Genomic DNA, 20,388 nt, shown 5'->3' on the forward strand with positions numbered 1-20,388 from the left:
CCTCATTTTATTATTTCTCTTACCTTCAGAGTTGCGCCCACCCAAAATGAGTAACAGGTGTCCACTGGCTTATTAGGTCTTCCGTGATAACCATTTTGTTGCCTCATTATACACCACCTCTTTATCCTGTTCAGTTCTTTTTCTGAAAAAACTTCTTCTAGTTTACCCATTAGGCATAGGGATGCAATACCACAGAAGGTGGATCCTCCTGTTAATCAAAACCACACAGTGCTATAAACTTCAACTTAGATGACTCTGGAAACAGTACAAAATGGTTGGAGAAACAAATGGTTAAGTAATTCTACAAAACAATGAAATAAACAGCAATTTCACAATTACTAAACACTAAAATCTTCAATCTTAGTTTGCTGAGGATAGATTTTAAGATTGCTGAGGATAGATTTTAAGATAATTTAAAGCTAGAAAAAACATTTTACTCATGAAAAAGACTTGCAACAGATTTAAACAACTTGCTTAAAACTATATAGTTAATTAGGAGGTTTGGAACCAAATTCTATGACGAGCAAGTTCTTGTGCAGGACAGTCATGTGATTCTGGTTTTAGAGGAGGTGGTCCCTTATAACTTGTGAGTTCAGCAACTATGATATAATCAAATGAGGGTCAAAAATTTTTGGAAAAAAGCAGAGTACAGTGTTTGGTTCAGGAACACTTTGTTTGCAAACAATTTGGTTTACAGAAGTGTTCAGCAAAACTGTGTTTGCAAAATCTGCACTGAGTGACAAACACGATTGCAGTCAACTTTCTCAAATAAACACAAATGTGGCCATCTTTTCTACAATGATGGGACAAATTAAGCTAGTGAACTGAGGTACCACTGTATACTGAACAGACATTTTCCTTGTCATTATTCTCTAAACAATACAACATAACAAGTATTTATATGGCATTTACATTTTTAGATCTCATAATTTGTAAAGGATTTAAAGTTTACAGGAAGATGTACATAGATTATGTTCAAATACTGCATCATTTTATATGAGAGATTTAAGCACTTGAGTGCACAGAGGTCCTGAGATGAATACAAACTGTGAGACAAAATAAACCTTTCTTCATTTAACTCATGGATGTCAGGTATTTTTGTCTCAGCAACAAGAAAGTAATCAAGAGCTCTAAGGATTTTTATTAATTTCAGCAATTTAAATGGATTTTTTCTAATACATCTCATTCTCTATAATTTTCCTTCTAGTGTTCTACATGGTGTATGGATTCTTGGAGAATGGAAAAGTGACATCCTTTAAAAATTCATAGCAGCTATCATACTTCATATGTTCCTGCCTGTGAGAATTATTTAATCTTTAGAATTCTTGAGTGAACTAAAGTAGAAAAGTAAAACAAATTTATCCCATCCTTTTAGAGTAACTTCTATTAAGAAACTAACCACTGTATTTTCATGTCAATGACTCACTAGTTTCATTGTTTTGTTTTTTCTGGTTTTCTGAGGCAAGACTACTCATTAGATAGTCCAGGCTGGCCTTGAACTCCCAGTGATCCTTCTGTCCCAGGCTCCCAAGTACGTGGATTACAGGCATGTGCCCAACACTTGGCATGACTCACTAGTTTGAATTTCTCTTTCATGATGGGTATGGTTTTAGGTACTATTGTTATCATTACACATAATGTCTCTAATTGACATTATATCATTTTTAAAACCAACTACCCAAAAGAAAGCAAAGGTATTTAAGCATTACCATTTGAACTCCTTTTTAGGATTCTTGAAAGCAAACTGGTACAATTCAAACTAAAAACACTGAGCATTACATCAGCTTTTGAAAGTGGCTATTCCTGAAACAAAGTTGGGCTTTGCGTGGTCACAAATAACTTCATAGTACAGTCCATGCTTTAAACTAAAATTAATTTGCCAACAGTTAACCACTGTCCCTAAAAAAGTCCAGCTTTACAAAAAAATGTTAGAAGAGTGTTAAGAAAAGACATAAAACCAGAAAAAAAATTTAGCACATTTTGACAAGTAAGACATTAAGAGCTGGGCATGGTGGCACATACTTGTAAGGGAAACCACAAATCTGAATCCAACATAGGTAATTTAGCAATTGAGAGAGACTTTGTTTCAAAATTAAAAAAAAAAAGAAAAGAAAAAGAAAAAGAGGAAAAAAAAGAAAAAAAAAAAAAAAAAAAAAAAGAAAGGAAAGGGCTAGTGCAAAGGTCCTGGATTCAATACCCTACACAAGTAAAAAATACTAGGTTAGTAATACAACTAAAAGACAAGCATCAGAACTCAAACAGATCAATGAACCTTATAAGATTTAAAATACCTCAAGAGTACATATAAAGGAAAATGGTGAATTTTTTCTCATAATAATAACAGAATTTGACACTTGAGGAATCCAGACCCATAAGCACCAAATTGTGTTTATTTGCCTTAGCTGAAGAATGTTTGAAAAAACTTTAAGGCACAAAACAAATATTAAAGCTTAAAATAAGGATTTCCATGTGAATAATTAAATTTGTCAGCTAAAGCGATACACTGTAGTTAAATGGAGAATTAATGTACACAGAACACTTCAGGAAGGTAATACTACAGCAGGGAGACATCACAGGAATTCTTTCTAATAATCAAGGGAGTTGTTTCTACTTTTAGTTTTGAATGCTATATTCCATTTATATTTTACCAAGGAGAGAAGTTACAAGTTAATTTATCAACGCTATAAGATTTTACAGCTCAATTTTAAGATTTTACAGCTCTTTTAGCAGTTATACCTCAGTATTTATACCTGACAGGAACTATCTTCTCTGAGATGCATACTTTAATCAATAATCATACAGCTAGTGATAAAAAAGAAAATTAAACAAGTATGTAAATAAGCACATTATTTTGCATTTAACATAAAAAAGGTGAAATAATTTCAAGGGAACTGAATAGTTAGATGAAATTAAGGTTAAAACTTTACTATTCCTGATATGGACTAAGAAATAGAGATATTTAAAAATATCTAAAGTTTTATATTATGAATTTTGAAAGGAAAAACTTTTATGTCCGGCAAATTAGGAAAATCCAGTTCTTCAAGACACGTTAGCGTTTTACCTTAAATCTGTTCTACTAAGGAAACTCACTGGGATAAAGCAAATCACATTTGAGATCAAGGCCTAGAAGGCCTTGACACACTCATTTAGTTTTTGTGACAAGTTTGCTCTAGACTAAGTAACAGCTGGAAAAGTACAATACACCATTTTTGTTGTACTTATCTGTTTACCAGATCTTCTCTTGTTAGGTTGTAGGATGATCATGTATTCTCCCTTATCATTCCTCATATCCTGTATGTTGTAATGGTTCTATTAACATGTGATTGATCAGTTTCCCGGTATTTCACTTTGCATCTCTAGACTGGAAATTTGAATCTGTATTATTTCTGTCACAGTCTGATGATAATGTAATTCTTTTGTGTGCTTTTCTAATTCCCTAGTGTAAATACTATTAATGTATTGGTTTTTTGGTTTGGATTGTTTTCCTCTTTCCTCTAACTCCATGTATTTTTTTCCAACTCTTGCTTATCCCGTAGCCCCTTTGCCAGAAAAACTCATTCAGCCAGAGTGCTGTAATGGTGAGCACTAGATTCATCCTTCTCAGAAACTTTTAGAGCTGTCAGATTTTATCTGTACAACTAACTCTTGACCATGAGGATGACCAATGACATAATCTCCACTGAAACCAGTCAAGGTGTGGATGCATCTGGACATATGTTTCTTATGAAACCAACTGTTCAAGGTGTTTTACAGCAAAAGCCTCTGTAGCCACTCAAGGGCAAATGCAAGCTAATCAAAAAAGGATATGCAGACAGCCAGACCCAAGCCTCTTCCTGTGAGTCAGCACTATTTGTGGACTGGGGAGAAAGAACAAGGCCATACCAACAAAGAAGCCCAGTCTGGGAACCAGTGCCATGCATGGGCCGCCACCGGACTGAGAAAAGCCGGACTCCACCCCCTTCCAGCGCTCAGGCTGGCAATACAAGTACCAATCCCACCTCTCCCTTGTAAGTGATTGACTTATCCAGAGAAACACAGGCTGTGATGATGACTCCTAGATATAATAAACAAATTCAGCAATGCAGCTGGATACAAAATCAATACTCAAAATCAATAGCATTTCTATACACTAACAACAAAATTATGGCGAGAGAATTAAGAGAAGCCACACCCTTCACACTAGCATCCAAAAAAATGAAATACTTAGGAATTAATCCCACGAAAGAAGTACAAGATCTATACAGAGAAAACTATAACACCCTGAAAAAAGAAATCTAAGATAATCTCAGAAAATGGAAAGACATCCCTTGTTCATGGATAGGGAGAATAAATATTGTGAAAATGACCATTCTCTCAAAATTGTTATACAGATTCAATGCAATCCCAATGAAAATACCATCAACATACTTCATAGACCTAGAGAAATCACTCCTAAAATTCATTTGGAACCAGAAGAGACCTAGAATAGCAAAGGCTATTCTAAGCAGCAAAGGCAAGGCAGAAGGCATCACAATCTCTGACTTGAAATTATACTACAAAATTACTGTAATACAATCAACATAGTACTGGAATAAAAACAGATCTGAAGATCAATAGAGTAGACTAGAAGATACAACCACAACTACTAACACACTCAACCACCTTATCTTTGATAAAGGGGACAAATATGTTCACTGGAAAAACAATAGTCTATTTAATAAATGGTGCCGAAAATAACACTAGACCCATCACCATATACTAAACTAAAATATAAATAAAACAAAGATCTGAATATTAAAACAGAAACAGTAAATCTGTTGGAAGACAAAGTAGATAAACATCCTGAAGACATAGGGGTAGGTAGAGAATTCATGAACAAAAATCAAACCACATGGGAAATACTTCCCAGAATCAATAACTGGGATCACGTCTTAATAAAAAGTTTCTGCATGTCAAAAGAAATCTCCAGCATAGTGAAAAGAAAACCCACAAACTGGGAAACAATCTTAGTGAACTGTCCCTCAGACAAAGGACTTCTGTTTAAAACATATGAAGATTTAAAAAAAATCAGATCCCCGGAACTCAAGAACCCAATCCAAAAATGGGCATGAGATGAATACACAGCTCTCAGATGAAGAAATACAAATGGCAAATAAATACATGAAAAAATGTTCACCATCATTAGTCATTAGAGAAACGCAAATTAAAACAACACTGAGATTCCATCTCACTCCAGAAAGAATGGCCAGGATCAAGAAAACTACCAACAACAAATGCTGGTGAGGCTGTGGGGAAAAAGGAACTCTCCTGCACTATTGGTGGGAGTATAGACTGGTGCAACCACTGTGGAGGTCAGTCTGGAGATTTCTCACAAAGCTGGGATTGGAGGTCCCATTCGACCCAGCTATTTCTGGGCATATTCCCAGAAGAACTGAAAATATCATACCACAGTGATATATGTGCACCCATGTTTATAGCAGCACAATTTGTAATAGCCAGATCCTGGAAACAACCTAAGGGTCCATCAACTGAGGAATGGATAAAAAACATGTGGTATTTTACACAATGGAGTACTATTCAGCTATTAAGAATGATCACATTGGGGCTGGGGATTTAGCTCAGCGGCATAAGCACCTGCCTTGCAAGCAGGCGGCCGTGAGTTCGATCCCCGGTACCGATAAAAATGAAAAAGACAAAAAAAAAAAAAAAAAAAAAAGATCACATTGAGATATTTACTAATAAATGTGTGCAACTTGAGACCATACTCATAAGCAAAATAAATCAAACTCACATGTATAAATACCATATAGTCTGCCTAGTGTAAGAAATAGTAAGAGTACATAAGAGTTCATGGTAATTATGACTCCCCATTACATTGTTTTGAAGCCTTATAATGATTGCATTAGTTAGTTGTAATGGGTTCGCCCTTGTTTGTTTGATTTTATTAACTGCGATGGTATGAACAGCTAATTTGAGGGAAACAAGTCATTATAATAGGCAGTACTGATATAATATCATCTTACTCTGAAGTTGTACCATGCTTTTGCTCTTCTGTTTCCATTGGCTCTATCATGTTGTACCTTACTGGATTGTATTATGTGTGAAAGTATAAACAAATTTTCTAGGAAAATGAGATAATATAGTAGCCATTGTTTGTTTTCTGCTATTTGGTTCTGAATGCCCTGTAATACTCTCATTCTCTTGAATGTTTTTATACTATTATGCTATGTTTGATACTATTGTATAGGAAATTATACTCAACTATTTCACAGAAAGAAACACTGTGATAGTTACTGTTAATTACGGGTTGTCTTCTGGTGAAATTCTGTGTTGCTTACATAGTTCTGTTCTGCTCTGCTCTGTTATGTCCTGTTTTGTCTTAATCTCTTTAAAATGAAAAGAAAAGAGAAAGAAAAAAGAAAATGACCTGCTGTTTCTAACATCAGCCTAAGAAATAACCCTAAGACATTTTCATGTGGCTAATACTTGAACAAATTACTAGAACACACTGTACAAATACTCTGGCTTGAATACTCCCTTAATGATTACTGAACCAAGCAGCTTTAAATAGGTACTAAAGTGTCAAAAGACAAAAGTAGGACAGGGCCAAAATAATCTACTTACACTAGGAGTTAAGATAAATTTCTGAAATCTATACTGAAGAAGAGACCACGATGTTTAAAGAAACTAAAGAAACATTACATTTATTTAAGATGTCTTACCATGAGATTCAAGTCCAGCTCCCTGTGCCAGCCCATTGTCATAGGACTGAAAAAGAAAAATTTTGTTTAGTGTGATAAGAAACAGTAAGTTGCCACTATGCTCATGTTGTCTTTTATTCCCCTTTTATATCTTCCAAATATGCACTTTTCTCCACCAAGAAGCAGAGCCAGTCACTTTCAAAATCTTGTCTTATGCACTGACTACACACACTTGGTACATTCTAAGAGCAGACTGTTACCTCTACCTATTTAATTTCTCCCCAGTAAAAAGCTTTGACCCCCAATTTTTCCCATTTGCAAGTATACATAAAAATGTGAGGGTTTTACAGTCATAAAACCTTATAAACATGAAATATCTATTTTGAGAAAGTTTTGGTTTGCTGAGAATAGTGCCTAAATTTCAGTCTCCTCACATATTTTCTAAACTCAAAATCAAAAAAGAATACATGATCAAATTTCAAATTAGTTGAACATGGAAAAAGAAACATTAAATCTGACTAAACTACCTTTCATATCTCTGATCACGTTTGCAGAGAGCAAAGGCGATTTATGAAGAACTATGAGTAAGAAAGAGGACAAAAGTCAGAATGGTGGCAATGACTGTAATCCGAGCACTCTAGGAGGCTGAGGCAAGAAGACTTCAAGTCAAGCCCTGGGCAATTTAATGACTCAGTCCTGTCTCAAAAGAAAAAGGAAAAAAAAAAGGAAAGGAAAGGAAAGAGTAAAGAAGCTCATGAGCACGTCTGAGACTGATTTAAAATTATCGCCTAAAATAGAAAGCACACCCTAAGAGTGAAATCACAGGCAGACCTTGGTCCAATACGTATGAATTTCAATTACTGTGGTTTAAATAATGATTTAAAAAATGATTCTAATTGCAATACCAATAATAATATTAACTGTGTATAACTGCATAAAGTACAAATTCTATAGTCCACATCATTACATAATAGATATGCGTCATAATGAGTGACTAATGACATTCTCCTTTGCAGTCTGTAGTTAATGTATGTGCTAGTTAATTCATATAAAAGAGCAAAGGATGTGGCTATGCTGTTTCTTTATCTCGCAGTGATAAACTCACATGTAAAGAAATAAAAAGGACTAATACTGGAAGTGAAAATCAACTAGAAAAAATATCATGAAAATGTCAGCAATGCAGTCGTCTGAGAGACTCCAGACATGCAGCTGGATGGACAAGTAAAGGTGAAACATCCACGTGAGCAAGAGAAGGAGTTAACAGGAGAAGAGCAAAGACATGCCAGAGAAGGCTGCATGCTAAACACCTCACATAAAAGGAATTCTGAGGGAAGTGTCATTACACTGAACACACAAAGGAGAAAATGTTAAAAACTGATATAAACTTAGAAGAGATTATGATCATTAGAAATAGTGGTTGTTCCACATAGTAACTTATGTAACAATAAGAAGCCAAACATGGTTCGAGGGAAACAATTTCTTAGTATTTTTTTACATTTAAAATTATAACATATTAAATATTAATTTTACTATTAAAATACTCTCTAAACATTTGCAACTGATAGTAAAAGAGTTTTTACGTTTTGGCAAGAACTGTAAACATTATAGAATAATCAACATTTTCCCCACTGATAGTCAGAATCACTCTGCATCATTTCTGTCTACACGACTGTCATTTTGGTCTGGCACTGCTATGCAAAGTTAGCCTACAGAGGCGTGTGAGACAGCACTCAGTCTAAGGAATGGGCTTAAAAGAGCCACAAGTCAACACTGCAGTGCTCAAAGGGCATGACTTCTCACCCAAAGGAAGGGAGATGGGCTCTTGAGGATCAGCCAATAAAGGAAAGTTCAAAAGAACAAAACCTAGAAACCCAAGAAACAATACAGAACCTCCTTTCTGGCAAAGTCATGGAACACACAACCAATTTTTCTGCCACTAAAAAAGAATTAACCATTAAATCACTGCTGCATTTAAAGAAAAAAGATTATGAAATTAGTAAAAAAAAAAAAAAGGAAAAGATAAATCTATATACACAGTAACTTAGATAAAAAAACAGAAAATGGAATGAAAATGCCTCAGTATATGAAAATCCATCTGTCCCTATCAGTAAAAACAGCCACAAAGCAGACAGAATATTCTAAAGTGAATGACATATCCTCAAACAAGCATTTGGGAATAGGTAAAGGAAATTAAAAATTAATAACAGAAAATTGATAGGAAAAACTAATGAGTTAAATAATTTCAAGAAAAAAAAGAAGCATACAAGTAAGAAAGACTAAATGATAAGGTGCCTAAAAATAATTTTTTAAATTAAAATTGAATAGGGGAAACTGAAAACATGTAGAAAGCAGCCAAGGCAATAAAAATGAGAAGTAAAAGAAGTTCAGAGGGAAAATGGATAAAATGAAAGACAAGTGAGAAAGTGTACAAAAAACTGAAATACTTTCAGTGACTATTTTTCCCCCCTTTGCAAACGGGGATCAAACTCAATGACTGCACTCTTGCAAGGCAGGCACTCATGCCGCTAAGCTAAATCCCAGTCCCTGAAATACTTCAAGTAAAAAAAGAAACCTACAAGTAGTACAATAATCAATAAGAACAAAAGACTCCAAAACTTTTGGCCTACAACTTGGTTTTATACAGATTTTGAAGTAAGAAAATGGCCACTGTAACTCATAATAAAAGAAATGTGAATTAAAAATACACTGAGATAAAAATTTTTAATCACCAGGGGTTAAAAAAAAGTATAAATGGCAATAGTGGCTCATGTCTGAAGCTCCAGCTACTCAGGAGGCTGAGGTGGATGCCTGCAAATCTGAGGCAGCCCAGGCAAAAGGACACTACTGTCTCAGAACTTTTTTTTTTTCTAAAAGATGTGTAAAATTTTACTGAATTCCTTTGGAAAGGCTGCATGGAAACATGTATTCTCCTATATTGGTAGAAATACAAATTTCAAAAAATTTCATGTTTCTGAAAAGAAAATGGGATATAGCTAATAAAATTAATTACACATGGCATTTAGCCTTTGATCAAGCAATTCCACTACCAAGAATTTAACTTAAAAATATATCTTGAAAAATATATTAATATATATGCAGAAGGTTATTAATTATAGCATAATTTGTAACTGGAATTATATACACTACTCTATACATTGCTATTTGAGGGTCTAAATGAAGGGAATGGTTAAGACAGAACCCAAACAGAAATCCATAAACTGTATTTCAAATAAATAATACATGACCATATTAAAAAGAAAAATTAAATGAACCTGTGCAGTTAGATTGAAATCTCAGGTATCCACATGGATTCTGGGTTTTTAATAAATAGACTGGTAAAAAGATACAGAAACAGTGATTGGGTGTCAGGGGTATCTATTTGTATACACAAAAACACAAAATAATACATTTCCTACCACTGCCAGCCAAGAGCGCCGGAAGCAATGGTACCGTGACAGCAATAAGCACATCTAGTACCAAAACTCTGGTTTCTAAATAAGAAAAAAAAAAAATCAAAGCTTCTTGAAGAGATGGTTTCAGGACTAAGGCTGGAAAAGTAAAAGATGAACCTGAAATACTTGTGCCAGAAAGCAAGGAGATCCTTGAAGAATGAAGTGAACACATCAAAAGGACACTGAATATGCTTGGAAAGGTTCTCATTGGCTATATTTGAGACAACAAAGTAACATAATGATGTAAAAGATTATAATCCACTAAATAAAAGAAGAATCTAGAGTTATATTGACACAAACAAGTAAGTAAAGAAATGAAGGAGGAAAGCTTTTTTTTTTTAAACAGAATTTCAACTGACAGCTGCAGGATGGATGCTACTGCTGGAAAGTCTTCAATGCACGCCAACAATGCCAACAGGTAATGTATGATGAGAGGGTATTTACAGAGTTTCCAGGTATCTCACAAAGAGATACTAAATAATTACAGGAAAAATCCAGTAACTTTACAGAGAAAACTGGCATATACTACCTTAGCCAACTGAGCAGATCTGTATACTGCATTCTTCATATACAGCGCAATGAGTAAATATTATTTTTGTACTATTCATGGCAAATCATCCACTCCCTCACCTGGCAAAAATCTCATTTCTTCTTAATATTTAAGAGTCTCTTTCTGCATCTACAAGTGTTTAAAAATATGTGCTACTGTATATTCCTCAAAATCTGATCCAGTTATATACTTAGTTAAAACAAACATTTCTTTAGGAAATTACACTTTCATTTTGAGATACAATTCTGATTGAATTACAGCTTTATACATTCTAATATAAAAAACTGAAGGCTTCATATTTGTAAAGCAATAAATCTGGGAAGCAAAAGTTCTGTTTTCTCCAATTTTATATATGAAGTGAAACAGAGCAAAGGGTAATTGCAGCTAAGATTAAGTTTTCCTTACTATTGCCAATAAAAAAAGATAAAATTATGTGAAAGACTAATTTTCCACTATTATTCTTAAAATCGCAGCTTAAAAAAAAATATATATATATGAAAGTATTAAATTTTATGGCCAATGAGTCAATTTAGTCTCTAGCCCCCCAAAATTATTTCTGTATGGTGTTTTGATACATGATAAGCTATACTAAGAAAGCAATCTTACTGCCTTTATTTCAAAGTTCCTGGGGGAAGAGATGAGGCACACATTATACAGCAGCACCAGCAACAACAACCTAGCCAATTTTATTAACATAACTCACCATACTTCTTCTAATATAGCTGATGGCTTTTTTCACATCCATGCCTGACCAGTCGTTGAGCATATAGCAAATACAGGAAGCACAGTACACAAATCGCATGTCATTTTCACTGCCTTCAGGTACTGCACAGAAACTAAAACAGGTAACAGTAATATGATTTTCTATTCACACTAGACTGCAGGGAGGTTAGAAACAGCTATTTCATGTTACTCACAAAAATATCACTGATTTAAAAACCATACTCTAATTTTATTACATAATAGCAGAATTAACTTGGGTAATTGATCATCACTGTTTCAAAGTTCTGATTCCTGGGTATTGTTATAGGGACCATGCTACTTCCCCCAGATGCTGCCCTCAGAATGAGTTTACTCCTAAAGAAGGGAAGCTGTAATACTGGGTTGAGAATTAATGGCAGAAAACACTGCAGGGAAAACTGATACCTACTGAGTAATAAATAATTCCCGCCCATGTCTTTCTGTGTGGAATTTCTTTAAAATGTATTTGCTGTTAACAATTAATTGACCATACTGTGTCTTGCTACTTGTTTAGTTTTCAAGAGGTGTTCTGCTGGGCATGGTGGTGCACACTTCTAATCCCAGCACCCAAGAAACTGAGGTGGGAGGGTCACTGTGAGGAGTTCGAGATCATCCTAGGCTACTTAATAAGTTCAAAGCCAGCCTGCACTACAAAGTGAGGTGGCACTTCAGATCCCACCAAAAAATTAATCTGTGCTCCGTATCTGTTTACATCTAAAAACAAAGACGAGGTGGCAGTAATCAAGGACAATACCGACATGTAAGTCACATGTTCTGATGTACTAAATCCTTAGTTTTATAGTACCTTCAACTGTCAACTTATGTCTACACTATTTCTCCCTAATCGAGAACAGTGTTTTGCAAACACTGACAGAAACGTAGAGATTTAGATGAAGCACAAACACACAACATAGTGGAGATTGGCTTTGGTCCTTTCCTCAGCATCACTGTGACTTTATCATTTTTTGAATTTAAAAATAATAATAATAATGTTATTTGCAGTCATGAGGACTAACTAGGGCCTTTGCACTAAGCTATACCCTTAGTTCTCTATTTTTTATTTTGAGACAGGGTAGCCCTTAAGTTGCTCAGGTTGGGCTCAAATTTATGATTCTCCTGCTTTAGCTTCCCAGAGTTCTAAGACTAGAATGACTCCATGCCCAGCTTTAAAAATTATTACTATCTTTTGAGACAGGATCTCGTTATAAAAATGTGGCCTAGAACTCATAGTGGTCTTCATGCCTTAGCCACTCAAGAAAAAAACAAAACTTTTTTGGGGGGCTGTTTTGAGACAGTTTGATTATGAAGTTCAGGCTGGCCTTGAACTCACTTTGTAGCCTAGGCTGGCCTTAAACTCCCTACAATCCTCCTGCCTCAGCTTTTTGAGTCCTAGGGCCACAGGTATAAAAATTACTTTTAACTTAAAACCATTGGAAGATTCCTTAGACATACCATAAAACGATCAAATGTTAGCATATCAATTTCTTTTATCTCTTGAGTATCTCAAACTATCTATGTATAGAAACTTGACATTTAAAATTCATCTTCTTCTCCCCTATCAGTATCTTCAAGGAACAAAAGCTTAGACTAACTGTACCCTAATTTCAAAACAGCCTTTCTTTTTTTCATTTAGAAGATAAATTGACAATAATAAGGAAGGAGTTCTGCCACTGTAAAATTATTTTTATTTTCCCTCACACACACAAAAATCTTGGCCACTTTTTTGACTAAGCACTTAACTGTATAAACATTCAGCACTTCTAAAAGAGTATACAATTTTTAAAGATCTAATGTAGTACTATGTCCTTTATTTTTAATCTCTAAACAGTCTTATTTTTAAAAAAGTAACAATGAATGACTCATACCTTCCATCTTCCAGTTGAAGGGCTCGCAAACCCGCTAAACAAGCTTCTTTATTTACTCGGCTTAAATCATCTCCAAGAATAACTAAACATGAAAGGCCAGTGTAGGTCATTGCTATGTGACCACTATCATATGGATGAGCTGTGCCAGGACTCTAAATACAAACATGAATATTATGTTAATGAATCAAAATACAAAATTAGTTTCAGTAATTTCATATGAAGTTTTAATAAACAGAAAACTTAAATGTTGCTTACACTGAATTGTATAGACATCCAATAAAAAAAATAAACTTCCATTTTTATGTGTCTCAATAACATGTAACTATGACTAAATAAATTTTTTTTTTTTTTTTTGAGACACAGTCTTGCAGTTTTCCAGGCTGGCCTCAAACTTCCAATTTTCCTGCCCCAGTATCTTGGAGAGTAGCTGGGATAACAGCCATGCATCACCAAGTTAAATAATTTTTAAAATTCAGCTTCGAAACCTCAAAGTTTATGGGAATATTTATATTTGAATAAATCAAATTATTTGAACCTCAGAATTAACCAACTCTATCACTCATAATTTAAGTCCTATAAAATCAGAAAAAGCATAGTCTTTTGAAAAATGACTTATACAAGAAAAATTCTTCTATACAGTACAAATTTAAAATCCATATTAGTAATCAGCATATTAAAAATACACTGGAAAACTTTATTGTTCTGCTATCATATAAAGTTGAACTATGAGTCTCCCAATAGACACTAGGACTTACAATAGCAAAAAAAATTTTAAAAAGCAGAACTCAAAATACTAAAACTGAAAAATTATCTAGAAATAAAATACTGTAACTTTTGCTCTTTTGAGTTCAAATGGGTTATTATAGCTTTTTCTTTTTTTTTTTTTTTTTTTGTCTTTTTCCTTTTTATCGGTACCAGGGATCGAACTCACGACTGCCTGCTTACAAGGCAGGTGCTTATGCCGCTGAGCTAAATCCCCAGCCCCTATTATAGCTTTTTCAAAGAGCATTTTGTGAAGCCTATGTTCTTGCAGGGGCACTAACTACAAGACTGGCAACTCCAGAGATGGGAAATCAGACCAAAAACTCCTATTACTACAGTGTAAGTGGGATTAATTTAACTTGTACTGTTTGACTAAAAGATAACTGAAACTAGTTACCAAAGATTTCTGAAACTTTATAAAACACATGACTTCTGATAGAAATCCTATGAAGACCATGGAACATGGCACTGTCATACATAAAATTCAATCCACAAATGGCTTATTGTGCTAAATATAAAACTTAACTTTATAGTTAACTTCAAATAATCAGCTGATTCTATTGGTTATTTTAAAAAAGACTTCATTTGAAAAATGTAGAGGCACAGTATACAGCTGATTCATCAGTTTAGGTAGTTTTATTTTTGATAGAGTAAGTATTTATGTACACTTATTTTGTATTCTCATAGGCTTCTCTTCTTCAGTTTGACTTTACCAATAATGGACTCAAGTACTAAAATAACTGCTCAACATACTAGGTAATTACAATAAAATTCATATCAAGATTTTGATTAAAATAGATTTCTCCACTTCCTGTAAGTAAATGTTAATTTCTACAATCACTGTGAGACACTAAATTCTGACTCTACTACTTACTGGCTTGCCTCATTTTTCTCACTGTGGAAAAGGGATATAACAGTAAACACCTCATAGGGTTATTGTGAGGATTAAATGATTAACTGTCTGAAAGATGTTATTTAATAATGATATACTTCTTATATGGCCTCATAAATTTACCAAACAAGTTTTCTTTCTTTTTTTTTTTTATTTTAAAGAGGGTAAGATCAAACATAACAAAACAGATCGTAAGGAAACAATTTTAAGAAACATGGATTTCAAAGCAAGTCCACTGGAGAACTTCACTGTCTCTAGTTTTCTTCCAAACAGTTGTCCCCATCTTCACACACAGTGAATACATACTGAACATTATAGTAGTGATCTGATCAGAACAGAATGATGAAGGCTTTTTAGGTCTTCAAGATCTGACATTAGGGAAGTCAAAAATGGCTGCCATAATGTCTCTCATTTTCTTTGTAGTAGTTGTCCTTATCTTTACGTATGCTGAAATTAAACATGAGACTAGACTAGTATCATTCTGAACAGTGAATAACAGTATTGCTAGATTTTATATCATAATGCTACAGAATTAGCACTGGGTATCTTAGTGTCTCTTCAGAGTATGTGCTCATTACATCATGCATTATAATCTGTTCCTGTAAACTGTTTAGAAATTCTCCACATGTGTGAATCTCTACATGTATACCTACCCTTTCTGTATTATAGGGAAAAACAGATCAAAACAAAACAAAACAAAACAAATTCTTAGAAAAACATGAAATGAAAAAGACATATAAAACCACAATATTAGGTAATCTACAGTAGTTACTATGCTTTCTCTTGTTATTTTCAATAGAATTGTCCACATGGTCAGACATCATATAAGTGAACATAGCACTACATAGCAGTTTTATTAAAAAGTTCCATATGCCTCATTTATCTGGATATCATTTGTTTTCCTATGCTTGGGAAGTTTTCCTTAATTATTTCTGTGAATAGCTTTTGTAATTCATTTGTGGTTATCCTTCTTTGCTCACATTTTTTATCCTTAAATTATAGATCCTCTTGTCATCTTCTAGCCTTTGAATTGTTACTTCTTGGCTCCTTACTATTTTTAAGAGATCTTTTCTTTCACAATCACACATTGCAAATCTATCTTCATGTTTTGAAAGGCTAACTTTAGTTTCTATCAGGGCATTTTGCCAGCTTTCAATGGACTTTAAATTTTCTGGTAATCGGGGCTGGGGATTTAGCTCAGCGGCACAAGCACCTGCCTTGTAAGCAGGCAGTCGTGAGTTCGATCCCCGGTACCGATAAAAAGGAAAAAGGCAAAAAAAAAAAAAAAAAAAAAAAAAAAATTTTCTGCTAATCTCTTTGGATCTGTTTCATGCATTCTAGATTTTGTTTATATTTTTACCAAAGGTTTCTTTTCCTTTTCTGGGTTCCTCCATTCTTCCATCTGTGTCTTCTTCAGAGGGGCTTAGCATTTCTTTTATTAATCTTTTTATATCTTGCCTTACTTGGATTAGAATTTCAGTTTTAAGTTCATCTATGAGGTCATGAAGGTTATTTCTTTATGTCTGCTGTTGTTGTGGCCAATATTGCATGCTTGCTGCACTGGATCTCTTCTGTATTTACCTCTTGGACTTATTTTCCCAGGGTGAGCAGCTGGAGGTTTTTTCGTATTTCTTTCTCTTGTCATGTTTCTGGTTTCCTTCAGACAGGTGTGTGTGGGAAGTCTCAGGCCCTCTCCATATTGCCTACAGTTTTTCTATGCTGGCTGGGGGCTTGCTGCCCTCTCCAGTTTGCTGTTATCCGAAGTACATGCAGGGACTGTGGGCTGGCCCCTCTCCTCTCAGCCAGCCAATCACCAAGTGTCTTTAGTACCTTAGCCTGTGCTATGCGGACATCACAGCATCAGGACAGTTTTGTCCCTGGCTACTGGGTCCCAACGAGGAGTGTGATTCAGCCCAAGCAGATCCCACCAGTCCTCTGTGGGTCAGGGGCTGCTAACTGATGTCACTGCCGCGCTGGACTCAGGCCTATCCTGCCCAACTGCAATATGTCTTCCAGCTGGCCAAACCTGCCACAGGACCTAATTTCCAGCACTCACCGTGAATTAATGCAGCTCTCCACCTTGGCTCCACTCCACACTGCGCTGCGTCCTCCTGCCAGGGGTCTGGGACTCACCAACTCCCGTTATTGGCAGCTGCGGCTTCAGCGTGACCTTGAATCATCTGACTCCACAGTGCGGGACTGTTCTCAATGAGCGTGTCGGGCTCCAGCCCTCCACCTGCGTTTTTCCTTCCTCTTCCCCTTTTCCTCAGTTTCCTCCTGGATTGTGAGAATCCTTCTCCACTCATCCAGCCTCCTCCATGTTGTCAAATTCCAGTGTCTGAGCTGTTTTTCCCAGAGAGGCTCTCCACCCAGCTATAGATAGCAAGCCACCATCTTCTTTCTACCCCCAAATAAGTTTTCATCAAGGAATTTTTCATCCTAAGTCCTTTCTTGGAAACTCAAGTTTTAATTCTCTTGGCTATTCTATTCCACATGTATAACAGACTTCTTAGGACTCTTTTAACATATTTCATTTTTTGGTATGTAAATCAAACTATTATTATATATACAATAAAAAAATCTATAGGGAATCCAAACATGAATCAAATGTAGAACTCAATCTTCAGGGCAAAAGAGAGACCTGATCAAATAACTGTAGCACAAAGGAGACTACTGTGAATAGGAAGGAGATATAATAACACATGAGGATTACAGCGATTGTTTATTGCAGCAGAAAAGCAGCTGGACAAGATCTACACGTAGAAGTTAAAATATAAAAGCAAAGCAGAAAAGGAAAAGTCTACAGTACACATTAAAAGACCATGAAGAATTTTGGTATTTATGAACAAAATCAGCAAGAAAAGTGGGCTGGAGGAGCTGTCAGTGATTCTCCACCAGTGCTCTGTGGCCACTAACTGCCAGGCACTCATCAAGTCAAGTCAATAGTCAGCAAGGTGTGTGGTGGCTTGTAAAGAAAGCCCCATCTGTTTCCTAGACTCTAGGCTACCACATTAAGTGACAACGCCTTGCTGCCCTGTGTGAATCCACCTTGAGTTTTTAGCTCTTCCTCCCACTGAGAATTCAGATGAACAACAGCATGAGAGAGAGATAGCTAGCATCCCCAGATGCTGACAGGGTTCAGGTAAGTCAAGGGCCCAAAATGGGTTTCATGTGAATCTGTGAACCAAGGGAAAAACTGTCTAATTTTAGTTACTGTTTTTAGGGGTTGAGCACAGTGGATGCCTCTCTAGTCTCAGGTATTCAGGTAGCAACAAGGATCACTTGAGCTCAGGAGTTTGGGACCAACTTAGCAAAACAGAAAGACACTCACCTGAAAACAAACAAACAAACAAACAGCAAGATGTGTACTCTGAGCAGTTGAAGCAGGAGGATTATAAGGCAGAGCCCAGATTGAGCAATTTAGTGAATTAGTGAGACTCTATATCTGAACAAACAAATGAGTAAACAAACTACTAACAAGGCTGGAGATGTGCTCAGTGTGAAAGAACTGAGTTTAATTCCCAGAACCTTCTATACCAAGAAAAAAGAGAAACATTAAAAAACCCAACCAAATAAATAAAATTTCCTGGTGGTAGAGATTATTCTTTAAAGGCAATGATTTTACTTTAAGTATTAGTATCCATACACACATGGTCTAGTATTATATAACCGTCATCATTAACAATGTCATGACACTGATATCCTGTTCATTACAACTAACCAAAAAGACCACTTTTCTTCAGTACTGGCTAAAGTTAGTAAATCTATGTATAAAAAAAGAAATATTTAATGAGTCTGTTGTTTTTACATTCCCTGCAAATCACAAAAGATTCACATTTCCTGTGACGACATCTTGGTGAACTCATGGCTTTGACATAGGTAAGCTGGTCTGTAGCTTCAGGCAAAGACAGCAAACTGAAGCAACTCCTCTATCATGCCATGCCTTCTCCAAAACACTATTTATTCCAAAAAATTAAAGTATAGAGAAACCAGCAGCACTTTGTCTTTAAATGAATACAAATCTTGGGATATACAGTGAAATCAGACACTGGCTTATAATCAGTAAATTAGAGAAAGACTCCATCAAGAAGTAAGCTTCCATTTTGTGGAGACTTTTTTTTTTAATTTTATTTTGAAAGTATACAACAGAACAAGACAGAATAAAGCCAACTAAGATCGTACAGTGAAATTGGTACAGAACTTCACAGCAGGTTACCGGGATAACAGTAATAGGTATCACAGTATATTTTGTTATCTTTGTAATAGTTGTTCTTTCAATCACGTATATCAAAATGAGATGAAATATAGAACACTATAGAACTTATTAAAACAGAATATTGAATAGAGCAGTACTATTAATCAGAAAAGAGCAAAACAGTAATAAAAATATTTGCCTTCAAAGAGATGGTAGAAGGAAGTCCCCCTTATTTGCTATGTCAGCCTCCCAGGAGATGCTCAGATTTCTGGTTCCCATTTGCTAATGGGCGGGGGGGGGGGGGGGGGGGCGGAAATAGGGGAATGGGATATTTGGCTCTAGGCCGTGCATCAGCATCAGTAGGTTCACTATTACTTAGCAAGGAGGCAGGCTGGTTGTTTGGTTTCACAGCATCCTAAGTTCCAACATGGTGCAGATCTCAGGAGCTGCTGCTGGTTCGACCCCTGGAAGGGCCGCAGTTTGCCACACCACCACTTCTTACCAGGGAGGGGAGGTGCTTGCTTGGCTTCGGCTTCCCAGCGTCCTAAGTTCCAACATAGCACGGATCTCAGGAGCTGCTGCTGGTTCTCCCCCTGGAAGGGCTGCAGTCTGCCACACTGCTACCGCTTACTAGGGAGGGGAGGTGCCTGCTTGGCTTCCCAGTGTCCCAAGTTCCAACATGGCATGGATCTCAGGAGCTGCTGCTGCTGGTTCTCCCCCTGGAAGGGTCACAGTTTGCCAGACCAACACAGTTTACCAGGGAGGAGAGGTGCTTGCTTGGCTCCCCAGCTTTTAAATTAAAAAAATGAAGTTTTTCTCCACTTTCTATGGTAGAAAAACACTGGTGATTTTGTACACAACCGGAATACCTAAAGTCCTGGGTCTGTTTCTTTGCAGAAGAAATAAGCTTCACTGTGGTAGGACTCTGCGCTTGACACTGGCTCAGGCTGATTCCAAAGCCGCTGGCTGCCATACTGAGGAAGGGCATAATTGCCATAATGTCAAAAAATTCATCACCGTCTGGATCTGCAACCACTGCCTTGAGAACAGTGTCTTCTTTTGTTCCTGAGTCACGAGAACGGATGGTGAAGTCCGATACAAGGCATGCAAGTTTACTGGTTTTCTTAGAAAGCAGGCATCACAGTACTTGAGTGCTTTACTTTTCATTTCTCCAGGAAGTCACTAAAAATTTTTGCACATACATGTGCAAGTATTTAACAGTGAGTTTTGGTAACAACTGATGTAAGTTTC

At 35.9% G+C, this 20,388-nt stretch overlaps 1 protein-coding gene across 3 annotated transcripts in view; it reads right to left on the reverse strand.

The window, feature by feature from the left end:
• Pggt1b (protein geranylgeranyltransferase type I subunit beta) overlaps window positions 1–20,388 on the reverse strand; it is a 74,793-nt gene that overhangs the window by 15,622 nt on the left and 38,783 nt on the right. For all 3 annotated transcript variants that reach the window (XM_003473182.5, XM_063230951.1, XM_063230950.1), the window contains 4 exons: window positions 13,289–13,440; window positions 11,386–11,518; window positions 6,702–6,747; window positions 24–208 (listed from right to left, as the gene is read on the reverse strand). In XM_003473182.5, coding sequence (XP_003473230.1) covers window positions 24–208; window positions 6,702–6,747; window positions 11,386–11,518; window positions 13,289–13,440 — 516 coding nt within the window. The remainder of the gene's footprint in view (window positions 1–23; window positions 209–6,701; window positions 6,748–11,385; window positions 11,519–13,288; window positions 13,441–20,388) is intronic.

Source organism: Cavia porcellus, unplaced genomic scaffold (assembly GCF_034190915.1).
Source record: "Cavia porcellus strain 051 isolate PalLab524CR breed Dunkin Hartley unplaced genomic scaffold, mCavPor4.1 scaffold_19, whole genome shotgun sequence".
NCBI lineage: Eukaryota > Metazoa > Chordata > Mammalia > Rodentia > Caviidae > Cavia > Cavia porcellus.